This window comes from Chaetodon trifascialis, chromosome 16 (genome assembly GCF_039877785.1).
Source record: "Chaetodon trifascialis isolate fChaTrf1 chromosome 16, fChaTrf1.hap1, whole genome shotgun sequence".
NCBI lineage: Eukaryota > Metazoa > Chordata > Actinopteri > Chaetodontiformes > Chaetodontidae > Chaetodon > Chaetodon trifascialis.
This window is the reverse complement of record NC_092071.1, coordinates 17,360,232-17,376,381: the sequence shown is the minus strand read 5'-3', so window position 1 is coordinate 17,376,381 and position 16,150 is coordinate 17,360,232. Positions and strand designations below refer to the sequence as shown.

The window sequence follows — 16,150 nt, the reverse complement described above, 5'->3', positions numbered from 1 at the left end:
TCATAATTGATTCTTGACCAAGTAAAAAATTTTTTTTACTTGGTTCAAGATTTCCAACTCAAGGTCCACTTACTAGCTTTTTTCCATAAGTCCTTAGTCCTAAAAATGCTCTGGATGACATCATACTGTAACAACTATTGAACTCTCCATAACAACTGAGCAAACCCTATCCCCTGATGATGACCAAGTAATAAGGTTGAAAGCTCAGGAAAAAGCTAGTCAGTGGCCCTGTAGTTGGGTTTGTTTTGTCCAACTACTATTTCCAAGATCAAGAGTGAGCACACATGCTTAATTTGCAGAAGTTGTGTTTTGCCCGCTGCCTGGTCAGGGGCAGCACTTCATGTAGCTATGTTGAAGTGCTGTATCAACTGGACTCTGTGGAACACGGCCAGTCCTGAAAGCTACTCATGCTGAGGCCATTAATACATCTTCCTCCCAGTAGGAGGGTTGGAGGGGGGTATAAACAGGGGATGCTGGTGGAGAAAGAGAAACTCACCTGACCATAGCCCAATTAAAATGGTCACACAGGATCACTGGAGGTCTTTGTGGACCGATGCACATGCTGAAGTCACATAGATTCTGGAAACGAGGCATCATGATAAAATCAGGAAATATTGGCTTGATCTACCGATACTGAGGGGCTAGAAATGTGCTGATCCATAGAATTATAAGAAAAAACACTCGATATCCATCACTGGCAGGTCAGGAATGCATGACTGCCTTTGTGAGACCATAGCATAGGGCGTCTTTGGGGACTCAGAGGTCACTACATACATGGACAAATTTAGTATTGAGATTAATGGTCCTCACAACTCTGATGAGTTGCTGGTGAGAGCAATGCGGCCAGAGGCAGTAGGCTCTTTGTTTTCAATGTCCTCACTGTCATACATAGCATCCTTAGGCTTTCCACCACTGCTGATGGCAAATTAAAGGCAATGCCCTGGTGTGCTAAATTCTCAGGCAGGTATAGCTCAGATGATATACTGATATTATGTGACCAGGTTAGGATGGTCAGTGTCCCTGAACTTAGTAGATAGAGTTTATTTTACATGACAGATGTGTCATATTGGGACAGGTATGTTGACATAGCAGTGTTGACTAATTTGTGAATAATTAGCTTAATTGTTGCACTCATTTGCATAGCAGGTCATGTTTACCACTTTATATCCTGTATAGCAGGACATTAAGCAGCTTAAGTGCCTTTTGTTTAATTGGACAGCTGTGAGTAAAAACTGAAATGTTCCCTCAGCATTAATGGCTTTAAATTGCTCTCCAGCTACTGTGTTCATCAGTCCTAATATCAGAATTAGTCACATTATTAAGAGCGTGCTCTTTGACCTTTTCTGCTGCTGTGACCATTTATTGCAATGTTATCCTGAGTCATTACTGGTATTGTAGCCATTATTCATCCTCAGGGATTGTTCTGGTACATACGGAAATTGCAAAACTACACTTAATGGTTCCTGTCTTCTCCTGGCGTAGACCTTTGACTGACTGGCCAAGCTCCATCAGTTTGCTGAAACAGCACCACTGAATTGACATTTAGAAAAGTGGAGCTTACTTACTTGATAGTGCATTTACATTAGCGACCCAAAACTATGTATTTATAGTTTTAGTGAAATATCCTCTGTGGCATGATCGTAGTGTAAAGAATTATGTGAAACTGAATGAATAAAGTGGTGATCGCTGTGCATTTTGCTGCCCTCCTATTTTTTTTATTGTTCATTCTGCTCATTTCCACATGCACCATGTAAGAGTTGCTGATATTCTATGTTTCCAGCTGTATTTTGGCAATAGTATTAAGCAGTAAGCGTATGAGGAGGTAATCGAGATGTAACAGTCTTGTACATTTACTACATTCTTGCTGGAAATGTTTGCAGCAGCAGTTCAGGATGAAATACAGAATGAATTAAAGGACATTTGAAGTAATCACTTAAATGCAGTATAATCACAAATGAATATGACATTTTAACTGACAGTTCTGAAACTAGGTTGTATACTCACTGTTTTGTTTGTTGGAAAGACAGTTTTTGGCCCAAGACCAAGGATTGTGTTGACAATCCAGATGGGCAATGTGACACTATTGAACAGTTGTTGTTTTTTTATTATTATTGTTTCAACCCACAGCTATTATTCTGCATTCATGTCTGGTGCAATAACCCAACATCTGGAAATTGCAGCTCAGCTACTGAACAGCTTTGTGTTCAGAAAATCAAATCAAAAAGACAAATGATAAACAAATTGTTGCAGACTGAAGTTTTGTTAACTCAAGAATTCAGGCGCCGGTTTATGCTCCATTGGATGTTTTTGTTTTGTTTGTTTTTCCCTCAACATATTTCTAATAATGATTTGATTTGGCTGTGAAATTTGGCCTGGATTGCCTTAGGAATTATTAATTAGCCAGAGAACCACATAGAAAATCTTGTTTTTTCACAATGTTGACAGGCAATCCCAATGATTTGTGAGAGATGACTTACTTCTACACACTCCACCTGCATTTTTACTGGCTAATATTTTCTTTTAAAGGACCAGTATGCAGGACTTAGTGGTATTTAGCAGTGATTTTGCAGATTGCAGATAATTGAATACACCTTTCCTTCCTTTCCAAGCATGTAGGTGAACCTAAGGTGGCCACGAAACTCTCAAAAATAGGCGCTTGCTAGAGCCACTGTTTGGTTTGTCCATTCTGGCCTACTGTAGAAACATTTCACACACAGTGGAAGAGGACCTGGAAACAAAAACAAAATTCTTATTTTCACTAATGAAAACATATTTTTGAATATTCTATTCTATTTCTGTCGTATTTTGCCACGACATCCCCCTAAATCTCACACACTGGTCCTTTAAGCAAAGAGCTGAGATGATATGTGTCCATGCCAGATGGTATCTCAGCATAAATATATCAGAAGTGTAGGATCATGTCTGGAGTTTTATATTTAGCTGGACTGTCAGTAAATACCTCATTTACCTTTCTGAACAGTACAATCATCACTATGTTGTGATAGTACATTTGTGCGAGATGGTTTAACAGTAATTACTTCAGAAAGTCAATACAGTCCAAATGGTTGAACATCGATATCCTCAAACTGGGCTGAGTCAATTTGTTAAATGTAATAGAAATAAACTGCGTCTCATATGGCAGATTTAATTCCTTTGTACTGTCAGGCTGTCAAGTAGTTTGCCGACATGCCATATCTGTTTAGAGCCTCTCTTTAAAGTACAAATCAAATTATTCAGGGTTTGTTTCATCTTTCCAACATAAAAACACTATTGTCTTGCCATTATTTACTTTGAGCGTTAACTGAACCAGATGTTGAGAGCTTTCAGGTGTCAGAGGACTGGCAGAGGTCAGTCTAAGGACTGGTACAGACTTCTCATTCTTGCACTCGCAGTATGTCCTTGCTTTATTACTCACGTCTACCGATGCAAGCATGGCTTGCTGTTGCCTCACTGAGACATTGTGCACATGCTCATTGCATTTCTCTCCAGCCATTTACTGAACCAATCCCATCTGGAGAATTTAAGTCACAGTAACCATGTTGCTCTCTGGCCAGGTGGTAAACAAGACAAAACTGTCATGGCCCACCTGCTTTGGCTTCTATGCACTGCTGTGGCATTCAGTGCCTTGCTTACATTACACTGCAGATAGCATTATTATTTTGTAGCTCCTTAATTGGGTTCAGAGTAGTTATTTCATCCACTCAGTCAGAACATAATGATAGTTTTAATGGGAATCATGAGAAACTATGTGCCCAGAGCAGTTATGTAGTCCGTTCAGTGAGAGATGATGATTTGCTCAGTTACATACACATGGTGTTTGCCTCCTGCTGCCTGCAGCCTCTTTGAATCGCCAATCTGTCCAGGCAGGTTATCAGGACAGTTTGGTACATTCAGAATTACCCATGAAAGAGGAAAGAGTTTGGCACTGTGAAGCATAGTGCCACATTTATTTTGACAAATCACCTCAGAATCTTCATTAAAGGTTATGGACATTGAGCATTTTCAGTCAGACAAGACAAGTGAAATGGAATACAACTACTTTGGAAGCATTTCTATGTGGCCTTAATGGTTTTAATCCATTATGGAAGTGATGTCAGCTACTGGGCTCAGCCATTTTTTTCTTGGCAGAGGAAACTCCACTCATATCTAAACTTGTTGGTCTACTTGGAATCGTTATCAGTTGTGCAATTAGTAGAGCGCAATTTGGACCTCAAATGCTTGATGTGTATAATTTATGATGCCAGTAAGATAATAGGATCTTAAATTCAATATAATGGAACAGTGGTGTATTTTTTAGGTCACAGTGTTTCCCAGTCATACAAAAAAAATCCTACCATTAAGATATGAAACTGAGATGAAGTGCTCTGCTAGCCATCTGCCACGTTGGCTTAGAAAATACCTTGTATGGCTTACTGTATGAATATGAATTGAGGTAGCGGGTGAGACAAATCCGTCTTTGATGTGAAGAAGAAAACAGCAGACGCTCACTTTTCTGTTTAAAAACAATATGCCAGATCATTTTATTATTTTTTTTATGCATTTCCTTTGTTTCTTTAATCTTTTTGCCCATCAGCACCCGGTGCCCCTCCTCAGCAAGTGACAGTGTTGACAGTAGGGAGCCATAACAGCACGTCCATCAGCGTGTCATGGGACCCTCCTCCCTCCGACCAACAGAACGGTATCATCCAAGAGTACAAGGTAGGATCAAACTCTGCACCTGATACACTGTACCAGACTGAATATTTTAGTAATGTACTGTGCAACCTGACAATGAGCTCTCTCTGGCGTGTCTTTGTCAGATCTGGTGCTTGGCCAACGAAACCCGCTTTCATGTCAATAAGTCTGTGGATGCAACCATCCGTTCAGTGGTAGTCGGGGGGCTGCAGGCTGGAGTGCAGTACCGTGTGGAGGTGGCTGCAGGCACCAGCGCAGGGGTGGGGGTCAAGAGCAAACCCCAGCTCATCATTTTAGGTAATCCACTTCCACACACGCCGAACCTGGAGTCAAATGAAATGACCTCATAATGGGGGACCTAGGTCTCCATCACAGATTGGGGGTCTGGAAAAATGATTTATCAATTTATTGCACTTGAAGAAAGAAGATTGTGCTTTACAACGCAGACGTCTACTGAGGAATCAATAGTGTTTCATTAAGTGTAGTGTCTGGTAGCAGTGTGCCAAGTACTGTTAGCCATATCAATAATCCTCTTCAATATGTGGGCAGCTGGCGCTAACAAAGTAGACAGTGTTTTTGTAGGAGCTTATCAGACTATCACATCTTATCAAATAGCTAAAGGATGCCCAGAGTATATAAGCCCAGAATCAATATCAGAGCCAATGCCAGATGCTCTTCATCTGTGACTTTTGACTGATATATAATAACACCCTTAACACACAAGGAAAGGGAAACACAGGCCTGTGGACCGAAGCTTAATGATGGTGATGGTGGTGGTGGTGGGGGGGGGGGGCTTCCTGCTGGAGACTGTGAATCTAATTTCACAGCACAGTAGCTGCAACAGAAAATCAAACTCTGTCAGAGCTGCTCTGTCAATCCCTTGTCTTGCAGCTCAAGTTGATAAGTGCACTGCTGAATTGATTTACTCTGCCTACATATTGGATGCACTGATGCTGTTTTTTTTTTTTTTCTGCAGTCAGCCCCCCCCCCCTTTTTTTGGGGGGGGGGGGGGGGCTGTTCCTGTGGTCTTGATGTTTGATATATGCTGTATTGATTTACTTTTTAAAGTGTATCATTTGACCTGAGTAACGGATTGTTTGCTTTCATTATCATCATTTTTTTTCCCTTAATTGCTTTCCTGGTGAGTTAACCAAATACCTGTAGACAATTATACAAATAGCACTGGCACATTTTTTGTTTGTTTTTCATTCTTATTGTGTCAGATATGTATTCATTTTTGTGTATTTTTGGCTTCATATTTGTCACATGTCTTGGCTGGATTTCAGCTTTATTCCAAATGATTTTCACAGTTGATGCACAACAACTATTGAAATGTAGTCATTTGATAATCCTCATGTATTGATAATCAGCCACTCATTTGTCTCCTTCCTACATTTGTGTGTGGTGCCCCCAGGTGCAGAACTGAGGGACATAATGACAGGATCAGAAGGCAACAATAGCATCTCAGACGTGGTAAAGCAGCCAGCCTTCATTGCTGGTTTGGGAGGGGCCTGCTGGATTGTCCTCATGGGCTTCAGTGCCTGGCTATACTGGAGGAGAAAAAAGAGGAAGGGACTCAGCAACTATGCAGGTAAAAAAAAAAGAAAAAAAAAAATCAATTTACATGGTTCTGCATCAACACAAAATCTCCAAGCACACCAGGTCTCTCTCTCTCCAATGAAAACTGATGTCATCACAGATGCAACTCCATTTGAGCTGGCTAAAATGCAGAACAAAGGAAATATATTCAGCACAGATGGAAATAGGCCCTATTGACTTTAATTCACTGTGCAGTGATGTGCATCAGCTGTGCTGAGTTCCATCAGCACCGCACCTCAACACTCTAATACATTCATGCGAGATAAGTAATTTAACATCCCCTTCCATTATCAGACCATGGCTGGTGTTGTTTGCACATTAACACGAGGCGCGTCTAGGTTTACGTATGAAATATTCTTATCCCTCTGTGAGTCAAGCATATAGCTGTGTTCCATTATCATAATGTGTATTGCAGCTTTCATTGTAGTGGCTTGGGGAGAGAGTGCTGTGATTTCCTAATTCAATAGGGATTTACATGATTGAGTGCTGGTTCTCTGATCCTCTCTCTCAAAACAAATTGAGGAGTTTAATTCCACAACACTGCATTTCCATTAAAAAAAAAAAAAAAAAAAAAAACTTTAAAGGAATGGTTGAGATCTAAAAAAGTAAATGATTTCTTTTCAAATGTAAGATATTATTGATCTAATTTCAATGATATTAGAGTAATATCAAATACTTAAAAGGAGCATCAATTGCATATTTGTTGTGTTTGAGGTGTCACATTTATCAAATAGAAAAATATTTCATTTCATTTCTGTCTCTTTTTAAGGCAGCTTTCATGCTTCAGTTTGTATTTTGGGAGAAATAATTAAAGAGCATGATTCAGATGCTCCAGGAAAAAAGGGGTCAAATGTGTCACCTTCATTTGAACTTTAGCCCTCAGGGCAATCAGTGTAATTCAGAAAATGCTGGAATGCCGGGGTTAGATGCATTACAGCCCCGAGTTCCATTAATATGTGATCGGTGTTGACACGCCACTAGTGATAAATGAACAATGAGAGCAAGGATGAAAGAACTCGATCCATATTTCCACACCTGATTTCACAAATGTTTTGTTTGTTTTGTGTGGCTGCAACTGCATTTGGTTTTTTTATATGATCCATGACATTTCATCTACCTTTTTAAACACTCTCCCTGTCTGTTGAATTGCAGTTCAGTCCTTCACCTTTACCCGTGCAGGTATGTCCATACATTTGTGCATTATACATTGAAATATCCGAGGAATTTACCTGCTTACATTCTTGACAGCAGTAATGTCGTGTTTGACAAAATCACTTCAGTTGAATGCTTTTCTTTGTCCTCCCTCTTTTCTCTGCAAGTTACATTCCAAAGAGACAGAGGCCTGATCAGAAATGGAAGGTGAGAATTCAAATTAACTTAAAAACCAGAAACCATACAGTAGAGCTTTCCCACTGACTTCTGACATGAGTGCCACACAATGTAATGCGCCGTCTGCCTTCTCGATGACAAGAGCTCATTGTAATACCTGTAATGAAGAGTTCTTTCATGATGAATGCAATTTGCATACATGTTCCAATATCCCTGCTGCTTGCTCATATCGGCGCATGATTTGCACTGATGTACACTTGATGAAATCATTAATCACTCCTTTGAAGTGAGTGCTACCAATTAATGCAGGTGGGCCGCTGTTTTGTTCACTGGCTCTCGCTCAGTTCATCTTGGGTTGTTGGCAGAGTGAGAGGTCGTGGGAGGAGGGGAGAGGTGATGAATGTGCTGTTTGAAAAGCTTGCTGCACAGTGCACTGCGATGGATCGCGTTGCGGGGATGGAACGACAAAGTGCCGGACCTTTAGACACCACTCGGTGGCCATGAGAATCTCTGGCATGCACAAAATGCTCAAAGTGAAGCCTACCTTTGTATCCGCTGAATATCAAAGTGCAATGAAACAGCAAGAGAAAGGGTAACATTTGCTTTGCAGAAAGTGAAAGAATAAAGGCTCTCTTCTTTTTCTTCATTCCCTCTTTCCCTTTTATCACACCTAAACAAGCAGACAAGCCCAGAGCTAGAGCAAATGTTGCAAATAATGCACTAAAAATAAACTTTCTTGCTGAACCCCTTTGTGCGCATTAGCATGCTCCTTCCCGCCATATACTCACATGTGTGCCATTGTGTTGGCGCTGGCATGTGTTTCTGAGCAAATGCATGCAAATGTATGTGCATGCGTGTGTATTTGAAAATGGAAATTATTGACGTAATTGTTTGAACACCTTTGAGCCATCACCAAGTCAGCTGTGAACAATTCCCTTGACACTCTGCGATCCAGGCACAGTGGAAAATTCACTGTGTAGCCACACATTAAGTAAACATATGCGAGCAGGATGCACGAGGCATGTGAATGTTTTGCCATTTTTACAGCAGCTGATATGAAGTGGTTGTAAATCATCTGTTTTTTTCCCCTCCCCGAATTACTGCCCACAACTTTCCTGCCTTGAAGTCAAAGCCTGCATTCATGACCATTGTATTTCACTAAGACAAAATGACACGGTAGCTTTACTAAACCACCTAATGGGCTTTTGCTGTCTCTGTTGCTATGGAGACAGTGCACCAGTGTAGCTGATCTGCCAGAGGCTGCCCATGATTCTCAATTTAAAATGTAAATTTCTGTTGTGCTAAGGCTCTAAAGTGGATTTAGTGTGTATTTAGGCCTGCCCTGTATCTCCGGGGAGAGTTAGGGGTGGTGGAGTTAAGGGGAGGCAGAAGTCTGATTTATAGACTTGCCATTTTATGTCTCTCTGTTGTTTATTGTCGCCCGTGTGCTGGGCTGCTCCGCAGGCGAGAATATGCTGAATGAGTTTTCACATCAATTTGTTGTTGATGCAGCAGGAAGAAAATGAGCAGTACTGTTACGGTGTAAGCTAGATATTTAACTATGTCACCGGTTCTCTGTCTTACCCCGTCTCCTCTCTGTGTCTCACTACAAACAACCCCTCACAGTCGTCCAGGGCTGTTGAAAGCAGGTGACCCAGGCCTCCCCTGGTTGGCTGACTCCTGGCCATCCACGAGCCTACCAGCTAATGGGGGCTTAGGAAGTCCAAAGGGCAGCACCAACTTTGGCCGAGGAGGTAAGGAACATAAACAGGCTCGGGTGATGGGAAATACAGTTTTAGCAATGCCTGGTCAGACAGTTTTGATGTTCATCCTTTGGGAAGCACAGTGACAAGACATCACACTTAAGCATGCGCACACACACAACAAACAGAGGCACACAAATTAAAAGAGCCTTTGAGGGATATGCTTTACTAATGTGATTTGACAAGCCTGATATTTGGCTTAAGTTTGTGGTGTTTGCTATACTTTTCGCCTGTCCTTCTTTCTCATGCCCTGCCATTGTTCATTTTACAAGTTTGTATGAGACTGATATGTATGAATAAGTGTGTGTGTTTGTATTGTGTATCTGTGTGTTTGCATGTTCCCTCAGCCCATTGGAACCCCGATGAGCTGCAGGCTTTATGTGTGCAAGACAGTAGAGCTGAAGGTTAGCGCTGTTTGAATATCCCTCTTGTGAACACTCCACCGGGCTTCCACAGTGTGTTGCATGCTAATTAAGGTTGTAGATAATCACTTTCATTTATATCAAGTCCATTTGAGACCTGTATTTAACTAATACAGAGTGCCAGAGCAGCAGGGAGTGTTAATGACCTTAAAGATCGTTAACTTCATGTCAACTTATCTCTCCATGATCCCTTTTCCTTTTCCTTCCTCGGTCTGTCACCCTCCTCCTTCGTCTCAGATGTTTTACCGTCGGCAGCAGTGGAGAAGACGGGCACCATGCTGTCTGATGGTGCCATCTACAGCAGTATTGACTTCATGGGGAAGGCAGGCTACAGCAGCCCAGCGAGAGGCAGTCAGCCCACCCCCTACGCCACCACTCAGATTCTCCAGTCCAACAGCTTCCATGAGCTGGCTGTGGACAGGCCAGATCCCCGCTGGAAGGCTTCTCTCCAAGCCCAGCAGGAAATAGCAAACCTGGGCTACTCGCTAACTGACAGACGCCCTGGCAGTGGTACGATCCATGATGAAAATAGAGCTCAATTCTGTTTTTGTTTTTTTGTTTTTTTTTGGGGGGGGGGGGTGTATGTGCATGTGATGATTGCACGCGTGTGTATGTTTCTTTGGTGTTTTTGGACTGCGACAGTGGTTGAAAACCTAGTAAAAGCAACATTTTGCCATAAGATGACAGGTAGTTGCTTTTTTCCTGGTAAACAATACTACAAGGGACTTGGCAAACTCAACCAGGGAAAGAACTAAATGAAAAGGAGGGAAATTATTTACATATTTACTGAGAATGGAGCCTTAGGATAACGTTCTTAATTACTCTTCTGTCTTCATCACAATTCTACCCTGAGAGCTTATCTAGCCCAGAAATGTCACACGATTATGACGCATTTCTTTGGGTTAACTTGATTAGTGATGGCGGAAAATCCCTCAGTGTTTTGAGTTATTTATGCAGCATATATACATTAAGTAAAGTCATGGAGGCATCTCTGTCTCTACTTTCGTCATCTTGCACAATAGGCAGTGTGCTAGAGCTAAATGTCAGGCTTACCAGAGATAAGTAGAGCAAGTATGGAAGCTGTGTGAAAGCAACTGAAAGTGGTTTGCCGCAGGTTTTGATGCCTCTTTAGGAAATGTCAGCATTTAGAAAAAATCCTAATGTGCTGTCAGCACACAAGATTTGAAAAAGTTCAGATAGCAGAGACAGATAGAAGGTACCGTCCAAGGCATTGTGTGTGTTTGAGTGTGTGTGAATTCAGGATAGAATAATGTCTGTGTGTATACTACAAGGATCTCTTAATATAATGGAGACAAGACTAAACTTCCTTCCCTCTTTACCTGCCCCCAGGTGCAAAGGTTGGGAAGAAAAAGAAGGTGAAAGGTGGAACAAAGGCCTCTAAATCAAATGGGACATGTTGGGCTAACATTCCCCTGCCTCCACCACCTATGCACCCTCTCCCTGGTACCGAGGTTGACCTTGACCGTTACCCCCAGGAAAACCATGGAGGAGGGTAAGATTCATTCATATCTCATCAATCTCAGCCCTGGAACAGATGCACCCAAACACAGAAACACACATTAAGTGAAGAAACACATGCATACACAGAGGTCACAATATCCTGCACCTGTGCCCAGTGTGTGTGTGTGTGTGTGTGTGTGTGTGTGTGTGTGTGTGTGTTTGTCTGTGTGTGTTCCATCAGGGAGCTTGGACTTGAACTAGACCACTTGCTGCCTATTTTCTCAGTATGGAAAAAGAAAATTCATATGGAAGAACAAATTATCAACATTTTGATCAATTTAGACAAAGGTAAAATCAGTTTGGGCATGTTAGATAGTGACTAATTGTAAGTGGTGAGAATATTTATGTGCACTTGAAACCTTATATATTTCAGATTCTCTTCATCGTAAACATGCAATCAGCAGTTCAACAAAGTCAATATGATGATTAATACAGAAAATGCTTTGTCCACATGCCAGATATGACAGCAACAGTTGGGCCCCACCCATGTCTGTCCAGACCTACCGCCACCAGAATCTGGACAAGGAGGTAGAGGAGGAAAGAGGTCCCACTCCTCCCCTGAGAGGAAGAGCCTCCTCACCGGCAGCAGCTTCCTTTAGCCAGCCCTCATCTTCCTCTCTCAGCTCTGCCCACCATGAGGAGATGCAATCCATTTTGCAGGCCCACTTGGACGAGCTGACCAGAGCTTACCAGTACGAAGTGGCCAAGCAGGCATGGTAAGGATCTTTTTGAAGCTCCACTGTCCGTCTTTAATTTGATGTATTTCCTGGTTTGAAAAAATAAAAATCTGTGTGACATTTAGATCATTTCAAGCTTTAGACTGTGTATGCATCACAGTTTTGTTCAAATACATTTGCTTTGCAGAACGGGAGCAATACCTGTAATTTTATTCATTTTATTCTGCCGATAGTTTGGTTTTTGCATATCAATGGCCAATGTTTGAGCGTCTTATAATGCTGGTATTTACACGTGTCAGCCCGAACCTGCTGTCTGTATTTCTTGCGAGCGATAAAAACAGCTCTCCATTGATTACACCTTTGATGGAGCATTGGAAAACTTGACAAGGCAGTGGCGACACGTGTTGGAGGGTAATGACTGGGTTTAGTCTAACATGGTGTTCTGACATCAGTAAATAGAGTTGGTAATTATGTATGCATCTCCTCCATGGCGGGATGTGAGCCATCATGGAGGACAGCTGTGGGGGAGATAACAGGCATGTTGGTGACAGCCCTGCCCATCCAGATATCCTTTATCCAGTCCAATTACAACTCCATTGTGTTAGCACAACACACACCAGCGCCGAGAAAGTAATCAGAGAAATCACTGCAGGCATTCATAGTCTCTGCGTCCTTTCTGAATATGCACTGATTCTGCATTCTGAAACTTGTTTTGCAGTATTTCCCCTGCTCATTATCTGACCTCCATTGCTTCTTGTACATGCATTTTGTTCATTAATATACAGTATTTCCCCACAATGAATTAGGCACATGAAGAGCAGTCCAAGTGTGTCCAACACCCCCATCCCTCCAATGGACTTCATGTCCAGTACACTGGGCTCTGACTTGGGAGCCACCCTCCTCTCTGAAGAAGACGAGGAGGAGGAGGAACGATATGCTGTGGTGTCAAAGAATTTGTGTGGCTTTGAATACACTCCTGGTCACAGCGTGGATAACCTTGAGGGCTCAGGTATGCATATGGTAAAACTCATTTGATTGAATTCATTGCTTTTAAATGAATATACCAGCGCTCATGTGTTTATAAAAGTCTTTACATCATCACAGAATATGCAAATTTGGACATAATTATTGATCCCTGTGCACCTTACACGGATTGTTTTGTCTTCTCATTATCACTAACCTTGAGCAAAACGTACACCGAAAGATACACGATACAAAATGAAAACATGTTCTTATCAGAATTTTTCATGCAGATGTGGAAAAGTGGACGGATCATAAAAAAAGTGCAGACACATTGCTTTTTGCCTCCCACGTGTAGCTGCAGCCACTCAGCCCAGCACCCCTAGGAATTTTGTTAGTGTTGGACGATTTTGCAGTTGACAGTTCAACTCCCATGACATGAGTGTTCGTTGCCATTGCAGGAAGAAGTGCGATCTTTATGTAGCATAAATACACAGAAGGCAGGAAGTGAATGCATGGAGGTCAGGGTAATGGATGCCTGTGTGTCTGACCACAATGTTGGCTTTTATAAACCATGACTTAATGCTTTCCCTAACCAAGCCTTTCAGCTGCCATGCACAGATATTCCAGGAGTAAATGGCAATGAATTTTCAAAAATGCAATCTTTTAACGTAATCCAAGGTTTTGCAGAATTCTCCAATATCAACGTTGTGTCTGCCAGTAGGATTTGGGCTACTGAGGCACAAAACACAGTCTGCTGGTTGGCTGAACTATCACCAACGGACACACTGCGTAGAACAAAGTCCAAAGCATACAATAGCCCATTTAATCACATGCATACAAGTCCCCACATACTAGTGTAGTGGTTGTCTTTTCGGATAGTACATAGTAGATCAGGAATATCTTTATGCAGCAAGCAGGGACAGTGATTGACACTCAAAGGAAATGTAGAAACCATAATTAGTGTAAAGTAAAACAGATAGCCTCAAAATATTCAGATTCTAGTTTAAATCATGGATACCCTTTTTTCAAGTTTTCTTTGTCAAAGAGATATTCAGACAGTCTGTTAAAAGTTATTTGAAGCCATTCTTGCATAGACATCAAAACCATAACATAGAATATTTTAAAAACCTTAGTAGTGCTGTACTGAAAAGTCACACGTCTAACATTTAAAATTTGATGCATTTATAAATAGGGTTCTGTCTGAAAGCATTTCTTTCGAGATACACTTGAAGGCTTCTCCCACAGGGACACAACTGTACCATTTTTAGATTCCATTGTTTGATAGGTTAAGAGATTGACTTGTGCATTGAGATATGTGTTTTCAATACTTTTGATTACCCTTTGCAGGGCAAAAAACAGGTCAGCGTGACTAAAAATATTGACTAACAATTACCAATGCAAACATATATCATGTCGTGTTTAACTGTCACATGTTATAATTTGTTGGATTAGAAATGCATTCGAGGGAGAAAATTTTGTCAGCCCTGTGAAACAAATCATGAACAAAGCCAGCGTGGTGGCAGCATTTCCACAGAGGGTTCCATATTGCAGTTGTGGCTTAATGCTTTAAATGGCATGTTTGTTAATACGTATTCCCGTGAAACACTCAAACACTGCTCTAGGTTTTGAACATCATAGAACTGGTTGTTCATATTGCTGCAACAAGTAAAAATGGTTTGTGAGGACTTTTGACTATTTAGTAACGCTGTTCTCTCAGAATGTATATGAAGTAGGAATTTTGAAGATGTCTCCACACTTCACTGTATGTGACCTCAATAGTTGCTCAGGCATTATCATCTCCTCAAACTTTCTCTGCTGTTCTCTGTAGGTAGAAGCTCCCAGCAGTGTCACTCAGACAGCTCTGGCACAGCAGACCACGGTGCACAGGGCACGCATAGCCTTGGCCACAAGAGGGCACCACTGACTGGCCTCAAACCACAGACAGACAAGGTCGGGACTCTGCCCAGACGAAGAGACACCAACACAGACGGTAAGTTAAGTCTTTTACACTCTCAGCTCAGAGCTTGTTTATCATAGAATAGTCAGCGAGGAGCGCCTCTACTGCGATGCCTCATTAGCATCTTTTGCCAAATACCCTCATCTACCATCCACTCAACAGCCCACACACCGGTCATGAAGTCCCTGCACAGTGTGGGCTCCCGCATGCACAGCTCGTGGGCAGCTGCAGCCTCAGACCCCTCTGAGGAGTGCATGGTGACCGTGTCGACGCTGGAGCGGCAGCATATGGCTTCCTGGAGCGGCACCGCAGATAGAACGGCATCCAACAGGGCCACCCTGGGCAGGGGATCCCACAAGAGACCTGGCACAGATCCCTCCCACAACGGGCACCCTCCCACAAACAGCACAGAGAAAAGGGAACACTGTAAGTGTCAGTCCTCAGGAGGATGCATCTGTGAGCACATTACACATAATACATGTAATCCAACACAAGCAAGTGCTACCCTTGTGCCAAGAGGAATAATATGCAGGTTTCACTGAAAGTGCCTTTACGTTTATTTATCCATTTTCTAGTTAGATTGTGATTTACATTGAAGGCATGTAATTTAATAATTTTAAATCATAAAAATGAATAGAATACAGTATATAATAAAGCTTAATTTGCACCCAAACCAGCATACTTTACAGAGTGGAATCTCTTCTGTATATTGTGTCAAACAATTGTATTTTCCACCATTTTCAGTAAGAATGCAAGTTGTAGACCCCATTAATTTCTGAGGTACATCCTGATATTGTGAAATGGAAATGCAGAGAGCAAAGAACTCAATGTCACCCAGATTTCACATTGTTGTTTTTGGTGTGTGTGCCGACCTCTCTTACAGAGTCTTTGTGCAGCATCATTCCCTGCAGTTGCTGCCTGTCCCAGGACACCTTGTTTGTAAGCGCTATGAGATTTTCTCTCTGCGAGTGACACAGAATGATGTTTGGAAGATGGAGAGGAGACAGAATGAAGACAAAGAAGCAGAGTGCGAGATAAAATGCAGAGCTGTAAATGTCATGTACAGACACAGACACACCAGTCTCACAGTGTTATTTTCATCCCCCTCTTCAAAAGAGTAAACAGTATGTTATATGTCCGCTTCTATTTTCTGTCACATGCTGTACAAAGATTCACACCGTGGAGAAGAAGAAGAAACATCCCAACAAATGACTAAAATGAAAAGGGACTTGCATAATTTGTAAA

At 41.8% G+C, this 16,150-nt stretch overlaps 1 protein-coding gene across 2 annotated transcripts in view; it reads left to right on the top strand.

Moving 5' to 3' along the window:
* LOC139344508 (roundabout homolog 2-like) overlaps positions 1–16,150 on the top strand; it is a 76,202-nt gene extending 60,052 nt beyond the window's left edge. Inside the window, exons 15-28 of one of the 2 annotated variants that reach the window (XM_070982754.1) lie at positions 4,574–4,698; positions 4,800–4,971; positions 6,089–6,265; positions 7,426–7,452; positions 7,593–7,632; positions 9,229–9,356; positions 9,713–9,769; positions 10,025–10,297; positions 11,138–11,300; positions 11,767–12,024; positions 12,792–12,994; positions 14,777–14,938; positions 15,068–15,331; positions 15,789–16,150. In XM_070982754.1, coding sequence (XP_070838855.1) covers positions 4,574–4,698; positions 4,800–4,971; positions 6,089–6,265; positions 7,426–7,452; positions 7,593–7,632; positions 9,229–9,356; positions 9,713–9,769; positions 10,025–10,297; positions 11,138–11,300; positions 11,767–12,024; positions 12,792–12,994; positions 14,777–14,938; positions 15,068–15,331; positions 15,789–15,790 — 2,051 coding nt within the window. In that variant the 3' untranslated portion in view covers positions 15,791–16,150. The remainder of the gene's footprint in view (positions 1–4,573; positions 4,699–4,799; positions 4,972–6,088; positions 6,266–7,425; positions 7,453–7,592; positions 7,633–9,228; positions 9,357–9,712; positions 9,770–10,024; positions 10,298–11,137; positions 11,301–11,766; positions 12,025–12,791; positions 12,995–14,776; positions 14,939–15,067; positions 15,332–15,788) is intronic. The other variant, XM_070982756.1, reaches the window with a different exon arrangement.